This window comes from Miniopterus schreibersii, assembly GCF_964146895.1.
Source record: "Miniopterus schreibersii genome assembly, chromosome: 10".
Taxonomy (NCBI): domain Eukaryota; kingdom Metazoa; phylum Chordata; class Mammalia; order Chiroptera; family Miniopteridae; genus Miniopterus; species Miniopterus schreibersii.
Window position 1 is genome coordinate 33,152,759 of NC_138110.1, and position 19,675 is coordinate 33,172,433.

The 19,675-nt window shown below is 39.1% G+C and overlaps 1 protein-coding gene across 2 annotated transcripts in view; it reads left to right on the forward strand.

Moving 5' to 3' along the window:
* Positions 1-19,675, forward strand: part of B4GALT6 (beta-1,4-galactosyltransferase 6) — a 55,252-nt gene that overhangs the window by 29,218 nt on the left and 6,359 nt on the right. For both annotated transcript variants that reach the window (XM_081149561.1, XM_081149562.1), the window contains 3 exons: positions 9,300-9,424; positions 15,322-15,438; positions 18,998-19,185. In XM_081149561.1, coding sequence (XP_081005687.1) covers positions 9,300-9,424; positions 15,322-15,438; positions 18,998-19,185 — 430 coding nt within the window. The remainder of the gene's footprint in view (positions 1-9,299; positions 9,425-15,321; positions 15,439-18,997; positions 19,186-19,675) is intronic.

A 19,675-nucleotide genomic window follows, 5' to 3' on the forward strand; every position in this document is an offset into this window, starting at 1 on the left:
TATAATTCTTGGGCCTGACCCCTAAGTTTCTGACTTTATTGATCTGATATGGGGCCTGGGTATTTCTGTTTAAAAAAAAAAAAAATTCTCAGTTGATTCTAATCTTACTGTCTCCTTACTTTGTTATTGCAGCCTTAGTTTTCTAAAAATTAATGTTTTTCTGTGCAGAAGTGAAAGCACTGAGTAATGTTCTGTTGAAATATTGATTACAATAATTTCACTTTCATAATTTGCATATTCAAGGGCTTATAGTTTTTAGAAGATCTTTCCATTTTTTGTTTAGTTGCCATTTTCTTAATTAGTGCTTTGTGAGTACTAATTAAACTCTCTTTAGAAGCACCTGCCTGCCAGACCTTCCTAGTAGCACCCTTCTCCTCCAGGCCCATAACTTGTAAGTACCTCTGTTACGGTGCTTGAGAGATTGTGTCCTGGCTGCTCCTTACTGCCTTTTCACTGAATGTTCTTGATGCTACTGTGCCTTTTCTCTGCTTTTCTCAGTCTTGCATTCCTCTACCAGAGGGTCACACTTGTTTGGCCAGCCGCCTTTTCACAGGTGGCCTCCTCATGGGCAGCCAGCTTTGAGTTCAGCACCAATCACTTGTTCAGTTAGCTGTGGCCAGAGTGATGGGGTTATTTGGTAGAAAATATGGCCATGGACAGATAACTCCTTAGAAAGGGGCCATGGGCACGGCCAACATAATGAGGCTTCTGCTAAGAGAGCCTTGCATGAGCCATCCAGGGGAACCCCTTCACTAGTCGTGTGAATCTTTGCGAAGTGGAGCCTCAGTTTATACCTATGTGTAAAATCTTTGATTACAATATCAACTTCAGTGTTGCAAGGATAAATTGAAGCACAGTGCTTGAAGCCTAACAGAAGTTAATTTGATATTCCCTTCTCCTCACTTCTTTAAATGATATAATTGGGCTGTTCAGTGATCAAGGACCTAGGAGAAATGTGTAGAGTTAGAGTTTTATAGTTAACTCTGCATCCTTAATTTTTTTTTAATTAACAAGGTTATTTCCCATCGACAATAGATCCAGCATAATAAAATTCCTGAGTGTAAAATCTTATTATAATGTCACACAAGATAAATGAATGCAGTATCTCCCCAGATAATAGTTAAAGGAAGTTCTGCGTAAGAATGAGATCTACTTAGATGAAAACCATTCAAGCGTGAATGATACTTCATTTTCTTACAATCACCATAAGTGAAGTTAAGGCTTAAAACTGGTGTGTTTGATGATCTAACTGTAACTTCTTTTTTATTTTTCTCTAGTGTAGCAATGAGACCACTAGCACTGGATTAGCATAAAGATAAAATCTGAAATTTCCAATAGGAATTCAGATAAAATTGACTTCACGGAGATCAGCAATATTTTATGTTCAGTCAGTTACACCATACAATCTATTTTAATGTGATTATTTATACAATCTGAGTGAATACTTTTTTGTTACTGTTAGTACTTATAGATTCTCTAGATGGCAAATACACTTTTTGTTTTATTAAATTTATGTGAAACTCTGTGCTCACAAAGTGAAATAGAAATTTCACTTTATTTAGAGCTAACAGGCAGTGAATGCTTAGCATGGATGTTTTGCTTTTTCTGGGTGAGGCAGAGATGGAAAATGTCAGTTCTGCACTTTGCATTAAAATGAAGATCGACTTACCTGCAGTTTTCCTATCTTTTAATTCCTATTCCAGTGGAATACATTTGCAGTGGCTTTTATTTTCTGTCCTTACTGTTTGTGGAATAGCTCCTTTTATGGATTAATCCTTTTATGGATTAAACTTCTATAGTTGCTAGCCTTTTCAACATAACAAAAGCTACAAGGACTTTTTGAGATGAGTTTAAACAATTCAAATGAAAATGGGCAAAGAGGGAAAAGGTTAGATCAACTTCAGGAAAGCTCAAATAATAGTTAATGTAACAAACCATCGTGTATATAGTTATTGTAGACAGGAGAGATGCGAGCCACTTTAAACAAGCAATTGTTGAACAGCCGCTGCACACGCAACAGGCTCTGCTGTTCATAGGTACAGAAGGAGAAATAAAGCTAAATGTGACCTCGTGTACACCAGCTAGGGCAGAGAATGTACTCAGAGAAAGGCAGTGTGCTGACTGCTACCAAAGGATTATTATGTGAGGAAAGGGAGATAGAGAACATTTCATAGAGAGAGGCCACTGGAAGTGGGCCAGGGGAACGGTGTCAGAGCACATGAGGCTGTGTTCCAGGAATGGAGAGTGGTCCCCTGTGACGGTGGTGGGTGTGTGGTGGGATGTGTGGGAAATAAGGCGAGGGCCTTGTGTAAAGAACGAAGGAGTCTGAGGGCTTCGTGGGTTCCATGAATCCCTAGGCATCCATGGGATGGGCTTCAAAGGGAGCGGAGCCCCCAAGTGTGTATGCAACCGGTTGAGTTACGGTCTTGCCTTCAACTTGCTAAGGTGAAGGTGCAGAACTTTCAAAGGTCCAGGGGAAAAAATAATAAACAAACAAAAACACTGCTTTAGAGAATGTAACATTCATTTGCTTTAGGTGGACGAATGGTGAGATTAGGATGATACTTGAGAAAGGTGGTACTTCTTATGAAAAGTTGAAAAATGGATGCAAATGGGAAAATACTGGAACCTGGAAGACCCATGAGGAACTTATGATAGGGGGCCAAGAGGAGTGCTAAGGGCATATGCCAAGGCAGTGGCATTGGAGAGAGGAGGAGGCACTAAAGAGACGCTGTAAGTGTGCTATTGGCCAGATGTGGTGACCAGCTGAGGGATCAGGGTTCATTTCCAGGTTTCTGGCTTGGTGGCCATGAACTGAAACAAGGAATGCAGGATAAGCGTCACATTTGGAGAACGAGGAAGTTGATGAGTTCAGTGTTGGGCCTGTTTTGTTTAAAGCTCAAGAGAGTTAACTTGAGCTCTGAGTTTCATCAGAGAGGTCTGGGCTGGAAATAAGAGGAAGTGAGACAGGAAGAAGGCTAAGAGTTGTTCCCTGGGGGACATCAGTCAGAGAGATAAGAGAATCAGAGAACATTGTCCCAGAAGCCAATGAGGAAAACATTCCAAGGAGACAGTGTTCCATCTTGTCATTTATCTCAAAGAAAGCAGGTAGAATGAGCGACTGAAAAGCCATTGAATTTGGCACGTAGAAAATTAATGGGGACCACAGCTAGCACAATCTCAGTGCAATGGTGAGGTAAGAAGCAAAATACACTGTCCTGAGAAGTGACTCCGATGTATGTAAAAACTAATTGGTTACAAAAAGAGTTTGGTGGGAAAAGGAAGGAGAATGGGGGTAGGGAATCTGGAAGAGGTGGGATTACGGGAAGACCAATTTAGGAAGAGATGGGCTTGAGTATTAGGCATTATGGAAAGAAACTATGGAGAGACAAGACATGGGATTAAGAGGGGACATAAGGGAAATATCCATGGAGCCACATCTCCAGTACATCTGGAGAAAGTGACAGGAAACAGAAATATGCTCAGGTTGAAGAATAAGCTTTGAAAAGTAGTAGGAACACCATCTATTCTGAGGCAAGAGTATATTTATTTGGAGATGAGGTGGAGAAAATTGAGCAGGTTCATGCCTGCTGCTTTTATGTTTCTAAAAAAGTATGAGGCCATGTACAAAGAGGGGGTGACCAAGAAGGACCATGCCTCTTGAAAGGAAGGAGAAAATATTTAAAAGTTGTAGGGAATGAGAAGTGGATTCAACTAATCATGAATTAAAAGATGACTAGCCAAGAGGGCGCCTCCGCCACCCCTGTGGGCTCAGAATGCACAAATAATGTGACAAGTGTTTTTGTTGAAAGCTTACTATGTTCAAGGCAACATATTAGATACTGTCACCTAAATTATGGGATTAATCTATGTACTTACGTGATTTTCTTCAGTGGTGTATTTTTGGGTGGAGAATTCAAATGTGGAAAATTGTGGGCCAGGCGTGGCAGGTCAGGAGTGGGGAGGAAACAGGAGTGTGTGTGAGGGTGTATAGGTGTGTCTTAGTCGTCTGGGTTGCTAAAAACAAAACTGCTATAGACTGGATTGCTTAGGTGCCAGCAGATTTAGCATCTGATGAAGGCCCTCTTCCTCATTCATAGATGGTCTTCCTTTCACTGCGTCCTCACATGGTGGAAGGGGCAAAGATCTCTCTCAGATCTCCTTAATAAGGGCACTAATCCCATTTATGAGGGCTATGCCCTCAAGACTCACATACTTCCCTGAGGCCCCACCTGCTAATACCATCACATTGGGGGTTAGGAGTTCAGCATACAGATTTTTGGGCACTTTCAGTCCATTGCAAGGCACTACAATTGGGTGAAGTGTGTGGGGCTGTGTTTCTCTAAGTGTAGTCCAGGGATGGTCTGTACCAGAATCAGCTGGGATGCTGGTTGAAAACAGAGGTCTCTAAGCAAAATCCCAGATCCACAGCTCAAGTCAGATTTCTTGATAACAAACCATGGAATAAAACTTGCTTCAGTTTAGGAGGAGAGGGAATTGTGAAATGATATTAGGCAGCCCTCAGAAACCCTGGGTGGCCACAGAAGTAGTTTCAGAGGTTGAACAGCCAAAACAAGGCCTAGACCACTCTCCTAAGAATCTCCTGCCGCCGCTTGGCAGAGATCGCAGCTCCTACCAGCAGCAGTGCTCAGGTCTGGAGACCAGAGGTGCCACTCCTAAAGCCTGAAGCTTCTGCTACCACTTCTATGGAAAGATAGTTTTGCAGAGCGCCCATCACCTCACATTGTTTACTTCTACTTCAGAGTCTCCTGCAGTGTATGTGGTCATGGGACTGCTCCTGTCCGCTGCACAGGTTGGGAGAGTGGGTTCTAGCTTCCTCCTCTGGGAGGCAGGACTCAATGGTGGGCAGTTTAAACAGCTGAAATGTGTTCAGATAAAGCTGGGTGGCCACAAATCTGACCTGTGGGCTTCTACTGACTCAGGAGCGTTGAGAATGGGGCCAGTAACCTTCATTCTAAACTGGCATGCCTGGTGATTCTCAGCCACACCACCAAAATTAGCGAACTGCTTTATTAGGAGACTGGATAGACAGGAAAATGGGGATATAGCAGAGAGAGCTTTAAGCCAGAGCTTACAGGCTTTCAGCTCTGACACTGCCCATCAGTTCTAAGTGGCATCGATGCTCTCAGCTTGTGCATACAGAGCTGGGTGCACAGGATGATGTACAGGGTGGGGCCAGCACCTGTCAGTGAATGTGGCTGGATATTGAAGGTGGTATGGCTAAGAGTCATGAACTTAAAGGGAGGTAAATTTATGAAAGAAGGAAGTAAGTGACTTTTTGTAAGGTGTAGGTTTGAGTTTGCAGAATACTTTCCTTTATGTCTGGCTTCAAGATTATAGACATAGGAAAGTGAGACTTAGCATAATTTGAAAGGAAGAACACACTGGTTCACTTAAGATCAGCAGTGGGGGATGGTATTCTAGAAAAAACATTGAGATAGAGTATATGGAAATTTCTTGGCAATTGAATGGTTTCAGAAAACACATTTGAAAAGGCAGGAGGAGTATATGATATACCATATTTTCTTCACAAGATGCATCTTTGGCTTTTGGGGCACAAGAAAGAGGCAGTACATTAAATGCACACATCAGAGTAGGTCTGTCCCTGTTTCAGAATGCTAAACCGTGAATGAAAGTGTCTCAGAGTTGAGAAGGTATAGTTGTAGTGGTTGTGGATTCTGACTTTAAAGGAGGTTGTCAGTTTATGAAGTCAGGGACTAGAAAGACAATTTGGAAGCATCTGACGGAGGTATGAGGCCTTTAGGGGTGGACCAAAGGTTTATTGGGTGGATTACAAGGCAAAACTGGGACAGAAAGCAAAGACTACTAAATAGAGGTTACAGTTAGTCATTCAGAGTATACAGCAAGAGAGAACAGTAAGCAGGAGGAAAACAGGTGTTAAAAACTGTATTGTGGCCAAGATTATCAGTCAAGAACTTGTGCTGTACAGGAGGCTGTTATTTTAGGTCATCAACCCATGAGACTCCTTTTGCACAAATGTCTTAAAGGCTTTTTAGCACCTTTAAGCCAAGGAGTAGAAATGCAGGTAGGAAGGAGCAGAGAGAGAAGTGAGAAAGACAGGACTGGACATGGCCAGCTTTGCCACTCCCATTCATTCATTCATTCATTCATTCATTCATTCATCCATCCATTCATTCATTCTCCAGCTGTTGTGCATGTCACTGGGGCTGTGTGACTTAAAACTGCTCTATTTATGTTTAGAATACTCAGATTTGGTTACTTCAAGAATGGTTAAGTAGGAAATCATTTGTATGAGCAGAGGTTATAAAATTTCATAAGTAGAGAAGCCTGAGTAAAGCATTGGAAATGGGCAGTTTGGCTCCCATTTGGCTCCAAAGGGGGAAGTAGGGGGTTAGGGGCAAGATGATTGGTGTAACTGGTCAGTCTCAGAGCTGAACTTAGACGGCAGCCCAGAGGGAGGAGGAGAGAAGGGTGACATCTTATCATAAAAATTGTTTTACAACTTTGGAGAGGAATTCACCCAAAGGGATATTTCTAGAGGAAATTCAGGTTTTTTCTGACACTGTTTCAGATCTTTGGACTGTGTACATTTGAAACCCTGAGGATGAACCCAAGTTTCCAGAATTAGGCTTTAGATACCTTCGTTTTCCCATTTTACCTGCTAGTTAACTGACAGCCCTCCTTTCTTTGGGCTCCCAGTTCTCTTGCTCTTTCCTTTCTATCTCTAGTACCACCTTCCAAATAGTGAGAATTTGATAAATTACATTGTTTACATTTATGTGCTGATAGATTACCCTCTTGGGTATGGATTTCAGCCAGTATATTTATTTTTGACCTTTTAATCTCTAATTGCAGAAAGAGTACACATGTTCTCACTGGAAAGCCTCAGATTTAGCACAGGTGGAGTGAAGGCTGGGAGTTGTCTGTGGAGCTCTGGATCCTTGCACTTCAGTTGCCCTTGACATCTTAGCAGGTTGCAATAAAGGGGCTGGCCTGGCTGATTGCTCACTTCTTACAATAAAGAAGGCTGTATCCTCTCCTGGCTTTAAACACTGGAACGCTTTCTGGGGTGAAATCTAAAGGGGAAGCCCCACATGTAAAGGGGATACAGGGAGGTACCCCAAGCCCTCACTCTCCTGACCACAGGCTCATCTTGAGAGATTCTACTGGGGCCAGTTTGGAAACCATGTCATCTGCTCAGTGCCTCTTCCTGGCCACATTCTATAATATGCTCTTTCCCTCCCCTTCCTGTGAACAGGATCTTCACCTTAAGACAATCCCCCCCCCCCCCCCTTAGTGTTTATTCTTTCTTTTCTCTTTCTTTCTGATTGTTCCCAGTGCTGTCAGTGCCTGTCCTGAAGGCCCATTCCCCCCACCTAGGAAAAAAAACAGTGACGTTGCTATTACCTCTGGCATGACAACCTCATGCCACTGGGTCATTTTGGGCCTTCAGCCAGCAAATTACTAGGATTGCAGAGCAAAGAACAATAAGCACATAGGAAAGCTGCTAAGGGACTCTGAGGAATGTGGGTGGGGGGACAGTCAGGAATAAGTGGTGGACACAGGAGGCCTTGTTCATTGAGGAGAAACATATAAGGCCTGCCTCTTCATTTGCCAGCACATGTGTGTTCAAGATGAAAATTCAACTGCAAATGATACTGGAGAAACTCCTAACAGTAATGATGATTACAGCTGTTGAAGCAATAAAGTTGGATAAAGGGGGAGAAAAAATGGTTTAACAGTGCGTAAAGAATACCAACTTCAGTTACTTATATGAACTGCTTATTATTTAGCCTAATTGCTGTCATTTTAGCAATCACACATACCATTAAATGCATCAGACTTATTTGTGTGAATTTCACTTGATTGCAGTGCTAGGCTTTGTTTTGTCAGCTGAGTCATGATAGTCTGTACTTACAGTGACTGATCACTCTTACATTTGACCCACTGTTTTTCTGCAAGTTCATAGGTAAATCTGATCTTTCGAAGATTAGCCCCTAAGATTTGCATATCTTGTTACACTAAAGGGCCAGTATTTTGTTATAAAAGACCGCAGACATTGTAAGCAGAACGGGCAGATAGAAGATTGCCAATTTTTGCCTAGCTTATTCTGTGAAACAGGTATTTGCATTTTAAAACACTTCTTTTTAGCATGCCTCAGTGCTTCCTGGAATCTACTGATGAAGGGATGGGAAGAGAGGCAGCTGTGGCAGCCTTACAGAATCTAGAATAGCAGAAGTGAGGAAAGGGGCTCCCTCGAGAGGAACTGAATGTTTTATATTGTGAAATCATGGCCACTGAGGCTCAGCAGACTTGAAATGGGAAACTTCAACATCTGTTGGTTTCTGTTTTATGAGATGAGAAGGCTAGAAAGCACTTAGTTCTGTTAGTTCTTTATTTTGTTTTTAATTAAGTGAATGGAAATGATTTTCTATCCAAGATCCATTCCTATTTCAATGGTATACATTAGAAAACCTATTAGTAAAAATACCTTCCGCAATGTCATATGCTTACTTGTTAATTTGGAGAGTGAGTGCCTAGTAAACCAGGAATATCTTAGAAGTCCATGGTTTTTTTCAGTTTTGCATATCAAGGGGGTAAGTGGTAGTGCTCAAAATAAATTTGTAGGATTGTGTTTGCAGATTTCTTTCTCTTCAATGTCAGTAAACTGGATGCAGCTAACAGTAGCTGACATTTATTGTGTGTATACTTTGGTGCTGACATTGTACTTGATCTTTCACACACACTATGTCACCTAATGGATACGACCGCTTTGGCAGGCAGGCATTGTTACCATCGCCTTTTACTGATGGGGAAACTGCAGCACAGAGAAGTTAAGTAATTTCTCCAATTGACAGAAGGTGGGATTCAGCTCCAGGTCAATCTAACTGCTTAATTAACTCTTTTGTACTGTGCTCTCCTGTCCCCTTTGTTGATTATGTTTAAAAATAGTTTTAAAATACTTGAATAGCTGTTAAATCGCAATGATGTGCTGAGTTGTAATGACATGCAAACATTTCCCAAAGAATATTAAAATATTCATTACTCAAAACTAAAAAGTTTAAGCAATTTAATTTTTTTTGGTTGATTTACTAAAGGTAATAATAGATAAATATAATTTATCATCCAAACTAAAATTGAAAGGGGTTGACATTATCAGTTAGGTGGTGATAGCAGGAACAAACAATACTGTTCTAGCAACTAAGTTATGCCAAGTAACCCTACTGATTGTTAACTTGTCTTCATCTTTGAGGCAAAAAATATTAAAACCGTTCTTCATGTTTTTGAACTTCTAGGGGGATTTCTCAATGTCAATGTAAGTGAAGTCAGTTTTGATGAAATTCATCAACTCTTCTCCAAGGATTTAGATATTGAACCAGGAGGACACTGGAGACCCAAAGACTGTAAACCCAGATGGAAGGTGACGTAAATTTTCTCATGAGTAATATGACATTACCGTGCATTTGAGGAAAAGTGTGCTTGGTTCAGAATATATTGTGAAATACCTTTACGTCATGATAAATTTAAAACATCAACATTTTTATATTTAATGTATAGGTATTCACAGTTCAAATGTGATTTAATAGTGTTACTTATGAAGACTGTAACTGTACCTGTGCATATACAAAATATATGCTCATGACTTATTACCAGCCTTAGAGATCCTGGTAACAGATTTTTTTTCAATTCTGTTCTGTTTGGAAGAGAGGCTATGATTTCTCTGCCTCTTGCAACTGTCCCTAATGATTACTGACCTGCAGGCATAGCCCCACCAAGTCCTGGAACTGGTGAGAGCTCATGGGGAGGGTATTAATATCATATCCTGATTTCCAGTTGGGTGCCTCAGTGGGATTTTCAAGCTCTTTTCCTCAGAGCCCCAGAATTCTAAAGAGGTCACTCAGGTCACTGAGACAAAACGGAGAACTTTGGGCTCTTCACCTCTGTTTCAGAAGGCAGAGCACAAACTTTTTATCTTTTTGTTATGTCAGAATTCTACTTAATATTTTATTTGAAAAACTATAAGGGAGAGGACCTACCTCTGCTGCTTAAAAATAAGTGAAAACCATGGTTTAGACTTGACTTGCTCTTAGTACTGTGAAATTGGTTAAGTGCATATTCATGTGATTTTTTTTATGGTTGAGTAAGAAGTAGTATTGACGTAATTCAAGTGAAAACTACATATGGTTAAATAAAATGTTATGTCCTAAAGGATTGTGATGTAACCTTAATCTGGGAATGGTTTTTAATTTCTCTTTTAAACTCTTAGTATTTTGTTGAAATATTTGTGGGGTGTTTTTGGTACAAAAAAAATTACTGCTGGGAAGGAGAATTCTATGCTGTTAAGCTTATGATAAAAGTTCTCTTCTTGGCCTTGAGCTCTTTGTGTTTGGCGATGTGTATTATTTACATCTGCACTCCTAACAGAGCATGTCGTCATACACAGGGGTGGGCAAAGTAGGTTTATAGTTTTAAGTACACAAAACAGAGTTTATGCTTGTATTATTATTAACTAATTATTGTATTATTTATTTGTATTACAACTGTAAACCTACTTTTGCCCACCCTGTATAAGTTAAGCACTAAACTCAGTTTTGTTGAATTGAGTTTATGGGACAAATAAATGCCTTAAGTTGTAAAGATGCTCAAATGAGTTTTAGTACAAATTTTGGTGAACCATTCTGTTTTACAATTGTCTTACGCTATTTTCCAGATCAGATTCGGTTAATAAATGAGCCTTTTCATATTTCATGATTGATTTTCCTCACATTTGTATGTATAATGTGGCCCAATTTATAAAAATTCCACTTTCTAAAAATGTCCTGGGCAAATAAATGATTTTTCTTATTTGGGCGATGAGTATGTATGTTGGATGCTAATAGAAGAAAAGCATATTTAGTCACAAAGGCCGTGGGTTAGCATGGAAGTTGGTCCTCAGACATATACTCATGTAGGGTGCTGGGCACCTCTCAGGTGTGCACTGTGTGGCGTCATAATAGAGTAATTTGGGATTAGAAAAATTAAGTATTCTTGTCCTTTCTCCAGTGCTCTATATCAGACATTGCATTTTGAATTTTATGTTTTGTTTTCTTCTCACTTTCCAGCAGACAGGTACATCACACAGTTCCTACTTAGAGATTTAAGTAGACTATTAACTCCACATGGATCAGTGGACAACACATTGAAAGTGGAGTTCCTAGGAGGAAGCAAATTGAGGGATTTAAACATTAGCTTATTTTATTTAGGAACTATATGGTAATGCTTCTTTTATTTCAGTTTTGCACAGGTTCTACTGAGAATACAGTCTCTGGTTGTGAGCTATTCAGCTAGAGGTATGAGAGGAAATTCGGAAATCATTCAGAGATGACCTGTCCTTGCCATATTTAATTAATTAAATACCTCCCCCTCCTCCCTTCCTGTTTACATTCTAATAGTGTCCCATTCTAATCTCGCAACAGAATTGAGGCGGAGGGGAAGAAGAAATAACAAGATTTATGTTAAACATCTGCTATCAACTTGACTTGAATATTCCAGGTTCTTTTAAAGAAATTTTAAAAAATCAATTAATTAGTGGCTAGTTAATTGGAATTGAGATCTTCTGAAACTAGTGATTTCATCAGAACCTAGGTATATCTGAAACTGCAGGTTTGAGTGGAAGATTCAGTATAGGTTGGATTCTTATTTCTAAAGGAAATAAAAGATGGAAATGTATACCTGTGACATTGCCTTTCCCAGGGTTCAGGTTGAGGCCTGAACAAATGGTCTAAAACCTAAAGGCTTAAAGACCCAGGCAGCTACTTGATGCTGTTATCTACTCAGAGGCCTGACGTTCCATTTCCAGTCCAAGGTTCCTCAAAGATAGGTGTTAGCCACCTGTCTCAGAATCACTTGCGGTGTTTGGTAAAAATGAAGACTGTGGAACTCAGTCCTCAGACATTCTGACTCTCTTGGTGGGGAGGAAGGCAAGTCTGAAGCCATGTCATTTAGGGACACCGTAGTTGGTGGTGTGCTCGAAGTTTAAAAGTGGGACAGAAATGAGGGGAGCATTTATGTAGGAAACATTTTCCTCGATAACCTGTTCCTGGCCCATACAGGAGAAAATAAGCAGGCAAGAAAAACAGACACATAAACTCAGTAAGCTTACTGGTTTTGATTAAAGTGGGAGCTGACTGAATGGGATAATTATGCTTGAACAAGAGGAGATGTGGAGAGAGTCATGAAGATGAAGTGTTGTTTTGCAGAAGATAATGACCAGATGTTCTTTATTGCCACTGGAGATGCATCAGCAGGAGAGTGGCTCAAACAGCAAATTAGGGCACATAGGAGAAAGAATGTCCTGAAACAAAGGCTGTTAAACCTTGAGATAAATGATCACAGAACACTGAGATCTTTTTCTAGGCAATAAATTGTGAACTACTGAGAATGAAATTCCGCAGCCACTAGAAGGGACATGTCGAGTGAAAATTTAAGATACCGTTTAGCTTTATTTTAATAAAAACTTTGCTTTAGGCATACTGTTCAAAATTTTTGATAACTGTCTCTTTAAGATGTGGACATTCATTTGCTATTAAAACAACAGTTTTGCTTATTTGAATTTGCCAAGATGCCGGTAATTTTTTTCTTATGACATTCTCAGTTTCTTTATAAGATTAAAACAAAAATGACTCTTGATATTTTAAACGCTTCATTGAAGAAATTACTGTGTTAAGAGCTATGACTTTGCCTTTGTTTATTCTTATATGTTTAACTTATCACTCAGCCTAATTGTATTTAAATAATACAGATTTTTTAAAATACAGACTCTGGAGCTATTTAGTAATAGCCTCTTCTCTTAAATCTATAATTCGCCTTAACTGTTTTTATAGCCCATTTACATTATGTCTGAGGCAGCCAACTTGTGGCAAGTTCATAACTGAGAAGGGGAAGCTCAGCCTTTATTTCAGTAGAAATTATCACACCGATACAGTTCCAGTAAGGTCAGTGGTAAGGATCTGTACTCACCATCTAATTCCTTTCTCTCTTTTAACTTTTCATAGCAGTTTCCTATTTTAAGAGTGAGCCCAGGGGTCTCTGAACTGCTTTGGGAATTGTATTTTTTGGGAGTTCCTTGCATATGCTAATAATTGATTCTGAAGCCCATCAGCAAGTTCCCAGTCTGTAGGGAGTGCCCAGCACCAGCAGTAGCCCGCTTGTGGGAGGGATGAAGGGGCTTGGATGGGGGTTGCTCTGGCAGCTTTGTGGCCTCAGATTCATAAGCCAAGAAGTACCTTAGAGGCAAACCAAAAGGGAATGGCATCCAAAGTGGGACTGGCAGGGGTCCCAGAACCTCTTCAGTTCCTACCAGTTATCAAATTTAAACAAAGTAAACTTGAAAATATCCGCCTCATAACAGCCATTTTTCTGCTCTCCCATTAGCATTAAGGGAAAATTGGTGGTTTCTAGTTTAGATATCGTTAATTTTACTAAATCATCTGTTGTTTACTCTAAATAAAACTATAATGAGAATTTAAAAATTTCTCTCATTTGTGATCGTGGTAATATAAAAGACGCAGATAAATGTTACTAAGTTTTATTGGCTATATCTATTGCCATGTCTTGATTTTACAAGTAGGATTAGATCCTAAACCTGTCATTCCCAATTATTTACATTTATTCATTCATTAGTAAAATTTATTTGGTAGATGTGAAATTTTAATAAATCCCAGATTTAATGTTGTTAAATTAATTTTTTTAATAGCCAATTTAGATTGTTTAAAAATCCAGAATGTAGAGCGACACAAAAATTTTCATTAGATATATTTTGACTGTTATACTCTTTGAAAAGCTAATGATTTTGGAATTTATAATATGTAGAAAACTTATTTTAATTTCAGTTTTTTATTAGAAAATTTACAATTATACTAAAGCCAGCTTAGCTCAGAAATTACTAAGAAAGCCCGGCCAGGCATGGCTCAGCGATTGAGCATCGACCTAGGATCCAGGCTATCGGGGTTCAATTCTCGGTCAGGGCACATGCCCGGGGTGTCGGCTTGATCAATGACTCTCTCGTAGTTGATGTTTCTATCTCTCTCTCTCCCTCTCCTTCCCTCTCTCTGAAATCAATAAAGATATATTTAAAAAAAAAATGCTAAGAAAGGAATGTTTAGAAAACATTTAGCTATTTCAAGGGAAAACTGAATTATAGGGTGACTTGGCTTGTATGACAAAGTTTAGATCCAGAAAATACAGGATTTGAGTTAGTGATGATTGATAATTATTCATTTATTCTCATGTCATATTAATATATTTTATGTAAATTATGTTTTCTAGTCTTGATTTTGAGAGTTCCAATCAATGTTTTTTTTCTATTAGACAAAAGAATGATCTATTGAAAAACCAATCTAATTTCCATATATGTTTTTCTTTTTTGCGGGGATTACTTATGAACAAATTTCTTTGACTTATCAAAGACAGATTTCTCTGTTTTCTGTGCTGCTTACATGATCTTTTCTGTTAATTCAACATTTTTTAACATAATTTTATCGTCAACTTTAACCTGAATATTATCTTACTACTGAAATAAACATAAAATGTAGCAAAATTTAATTGTGCATTTTGATTAAATGAAAAATATTATATTAATATCATTATAAAACTTCATGTATATTCCAGGACACATCTGTTATATTTCTTAAAAATATCTCTATGCCAGATAACTCATGTGTAGGATAATAAATACTTAAGTGGTATCTCTTTTACAGTCAGTTTAAACACCATGAAGTTATTATTTATGTTCTGCTTTAAAACCTTGAAGTTATTCTTGACACATCCCTCTCCCTCACTCCTATCTCATCCACAAACAAATCCTGTCTATTTACCTCTTAAATGTTTCAAAACCACATGTGCCTCTCTCCTTCAGCCTCACCTCAGTTCAAGCTGTCATCACCTCTTGTCTCAACTATTGCATTAATTTCCAAACCATCTCCCTGAGTTCATTTTTGGTTTCCTCAATCAACTCTCCATAGTAGTCTCTCTCTGGCATCACCAAATCTGATTTTATCATTTTTTTTCAATCTTTCCACGACTTCTCATGGTGCTTGTAGGGTAAAGACCGTAATCCCTAGAACAGCCCTGGGAGCCCGTTTATACCTCCTCAGGTTCACAAGACCGTAAGTGGCACAAAGGCAAGGGCCCTGTGGTTTGCTCACTGTTAGATCTCAGTGAGAAAATGCGTAAGGGTATGACGTTAAAACCATCATAAATTTTTAAGGATTAGTCTTCAGCTGTACCTCTTGGGCTTGTTGCTGTGTTATTTACATATGTGACTGTTTTCCTTTAAAGGTGGCGGTTCTCATCCCTTTCCGTAATCGCCATGAGCATCTGCCAATTTTTTTCTTGCATCTGATTCCAATGCTCCAGAAACAGCGGCTGGAATTTGCCTTTTATGTCATTGAACAGGTGAGAATATTTTTCAAAATGGTTACCAAGTCTCCTGGAACATAATGAACATTAAGATACGGTTTGATTCAAAATATTTAGTTTCTGGTTAATTAGGTAACTCAAATCCTTGGCTTTATATTTGGATAAAATTGAATTTTGAATTGAGCTGTTAGTGGTATATATCTCATTTTGGTAATTCCTTTATCAGTTGATGTGCTCCTATCATTTTTAATCATCTTATCTCTTACCTATTAAAGGAAAAATTTTTTCTTTATTCTTTGTATTATCAGCTAATTTTTCTCTCTAAATATTTTTTCTTGTTTCAGCTTTCCATATATACAATTTCTTTCAGTCTTATTTGAGCTTTTTAGAGATATTTTCCATACTTCTATTTTTCCCCACATCTGTCATTACCTAGTTTTACACTTGAAATGTTGAAATGTTATCTTTGATTTCTTTCTTGGTCTTTCCTCCACCCCAGCTCCCAAACATTAGGGTAATTGCTGAATTTTATCACAACTTCTACGTAGCATTTCTAAAACTGCATTTTGTTTGTGTTTCAAATATACATAATTTGGATACTTCTGGTTTTGACATTAATGAACTCATTTTATCCTGATCTTTCCTTTTTTTTTTTTTTTACTCACACTAAACTTGACTAAAAATGTATTTCCTTATATGTCAGTAGACAGAAAGTGACCTATTTTATGTTATTAGATGCTGGTTTTTTTGGAGGTAGAAAGTATTTAAATTTTATTCCTAAGATTATAACATTTAGTGTATTCTGCAAGCTCCTGTGTGGTTTATTGTAGGAAATTCTTTACTCCTCTTTTTTAATTTCTTACTCTTAGCTTCTTGTCTCTATTTATTCTGCTGGAAATACTTGTTTTCTAATACAAGTTATGCTTTTCTGTAACCCTTTAAGGTTTGTTCCCCGTGCATCTGATGATCATATAGTACACAGTGCATATGTTCTTTTTTTACATAACAACCTATACTTTAAAAATTGACTTTTTAAAACCTGATAACAAATAAAAAATTTAGCTACTTTCATAATAGCCATAGTTGTGAATGTCTAGGTCAGTTTTCCCAATTGCTGGTTTCCTTTTTTAAAACTTCAGTCTCCATAATGTGTTAGGAGATGAGCTATCTGCCTCGGTGTTTTTAAAAGCTTATTCTCCTGAAAGTCCAGCATCGTTGAATTATTTTGTGCGTGCCACAAAGAAATCTTTGCAAAGCAACTGAGATCCATGTTTTATAAACCTTTTCAGTCAGAATCTCAGCTTTGATCGATACTAATTCAGGCCAGTGTACTTGACAGTGTGTAGTTTTGAGCAGTAACAGCTTTACCACATATGAAATAGAAGAGTAATTTTTCTGCTGGACTGATGCCCAGAAGTGCTAAGCAATTGAAGAGCAGCTCAGAACTCCTAGTTAAATATGGAAGATTGTACACACATTCACCTCCTCTCTTTTCTAAACTCCTAAAATGAGAATGAAAGAAAATACTTTTTAAAAAGTTATTAAACTACAAAGACAGAGAGATGGAAGTAGTTGGGAGACTTCAACACATTTCTGGAAGTCAGAAAGTAGATGGACCACTGGCAACTCCCTTAGCAGAGCAGAGGCTGTTCAAACCCATGTGCTCAGTGAGGGTGATTGTGACAAGAATTGAATCAATTTCCCGGACAAACCCCTATTCGTGTAGACACTTGAAAGGTGTCATAGGAGATGGACCGAGCCCTGCCCTAAAGTAAGGGGATTACTTGAAAGTTTGATTACAAAACAATCAAATCCCCAGTTCCACATTCTCACCCAAGGACATGTTTTTATTGATTTTTAGAGAGGGAGGAAGGTAGAGAGAGAGAAATATCGATGTGAGAGATACTGGCCATCAGCAGCAGCTTTTTGGCACAGGGGCTGAGACAATACCAGGGTCCTTGGGGGCGGGGATGAGGTGCACCAGCACAGAGCCGTAGCTGCGGTCACCTTGCAAGGGACGGTGTGGGGCTTGCTGATCTTGCTCCCCCAGGAGCCTCGCCGCACAGGGACAATAAAAGCTTGGCCAGGATGATGGCCCCATGGACAGCAGTGGCAAATGCCTCGAACTGGATTCTCTAGCCAGCACGTGTCCGTTTTTGAACCAGCCTAATCTTCAAAGCCTCTTCCTTGAGGGATTCCCCCAGGAAAGGGTCAGTGATCTCAGATTCCTTGAGGGCAGGGAGAAGAGGCAGATCTCCAGGGACTTGATGTTCATGCCCTTGCCCAGGTGGCCCAACTTGGTGGTGAAGATCCCCTCCTTGTCCTCGGCCTCGCCTCTGAGAGCTCCGCAGCCTTAGCCCTGATGGGGACAGCAGCTGCGACCTTGGCCCGGTGCGGCTGCCGATCCTCCACAGAAGCCGCTCGGCCTCCCGTTCCAGGCCCCCGGGGCCTCCTCGGGGCCCTCTCGCAGCATCTGCGTCATCCTCTGTTTGGTGTTTCCTCGGAGAAGAGGCAATAAAAACCATTTTTAAAACCTTAAAGGAAAGCCGTTCAAGCTGATGTTGATGCACCAGTAATCTTATTATAATTTAACTTCCTTTCTCTTTTATTCTGCCCATTTCATCACTGAAGAAAGAAGCTGTAAAAAGTAAAGCGGTTTTTATTACCTTAAGTTGGTGCAGGACCCAGGATTAAAAATGAACCACTTTTCCCTCTTGCTGCGGCAGTCCAGTGCTAACCGCACAGTGTGCCTCCTTCACTTCTGTCATAATCCGTTTTTGTTTTATATTTTGGAAATTATTTTGAGAAATATTGATAAGGCCTAGGTAATTGCTGTTTAATTTTGATTAGATACAGAATGAAACTTTTTATTATCAATGCACCTTAATATAATTTCCTTTATAAAATAGGTAAGTGGTCATAATATAGGAAATTGGGTTTCTGTGTAATAAGTTTCCATTTTTTGTTTCATAAATACTCTTGGTATTTGTTTTAAGCAAGAATAAAGAAAATAGGAACTGTTTATTGCCCAGGCATTTTTATGTATTTTCCCTAGTAATAAAGGAAAATGGTTATAATGAAGGAAGTTGGGTTTTGTGTAATAAGTTCCAATTGTTTTCATCTCTAAAACTGTCTTTTTCTTTATTATAAGCTTCAGTAATCAGAGTTAGCCCTCCCTGGCCTTATTATATAAGAGAAGGTTTACCAGTTGCTTCTCTTAATCTTGATAGCATATGGAAAGCTTCACTAAAAAATGCAACCTATGTAATTTTTAATGGTTTTATTTTTTTTCTGGCCATAAATAATCTGTATCTTGATGTATTTGAAGTAAAACAGAAACATGAAGGCTGTCATTATATAAATGTGATGATCAACCAGTGGACTAGATAATAACATTGTTTTCTTGTAATTTACCGAAACATAAAATAATGCACGTAGATTTAAATGGTGTATTTGAAAATCCTGAAGTATGTTTATTATCTATTTGATTCAGACTTATTTATTATTTGACACCATGATTCAACAAGTTAGGAAACTTTAGAAAAAAATCAGATGACAAAGCCTGAGTGGCATTTCTATTTTTCTCCCTGTGAAGACCGGCACACAGCCATTTAACCGTGCCATGCTTTTCAACGTGGGCTTCAAAGAGGCCATGAAAGACAGTGTGTGGGACTGCGTGATCTTCCATGATGTGGACCACCTACCTGAGAATGACCGAAACTATTACGGATGTGGAGAAATGCCACGTCATTTTGCAGCAAAGCTGGATAAATACATGTATATGTAAGTAATGTGCAACCTTCCTGATATTTTATAATACACTTGCAAAATCGTATCATCGAAATGGTATCATCATTACATGTCTGCATCTGAGAGCGTTCAAAGCCTGAAGAGTATGTTTAATTCCAAGCCATCCTCATAGGGAGCCAGGGGTAGAATCGCTTGACATTCTTCATTCAGAGGTTTGTGTGGAGTGGTCAGAAAGCCTGGTTGCCACAGTCCAGCAAATGTGAATTTAACTTCTGGTTTTCACACTTAACAGTTATAGGAGCTGATCAGTTGCTTGTCCTGGGAACGTTGGTTTCCTCGTTCATTGGGCTGCTGTGTGATCACACGTGCTGAGCCTGCCCGAGTAGTAACAGTACCTGATGTCTCCCTTCTGCTTTCCATGCTTCTGTGCAGGGAAGCTTCTTTCTCTGCAGTGTATCTTCTTCCTGCGAAGCTATGGATTCTTGACATGCTTATCATAATAAGAAAGACATTTTTTCATTCT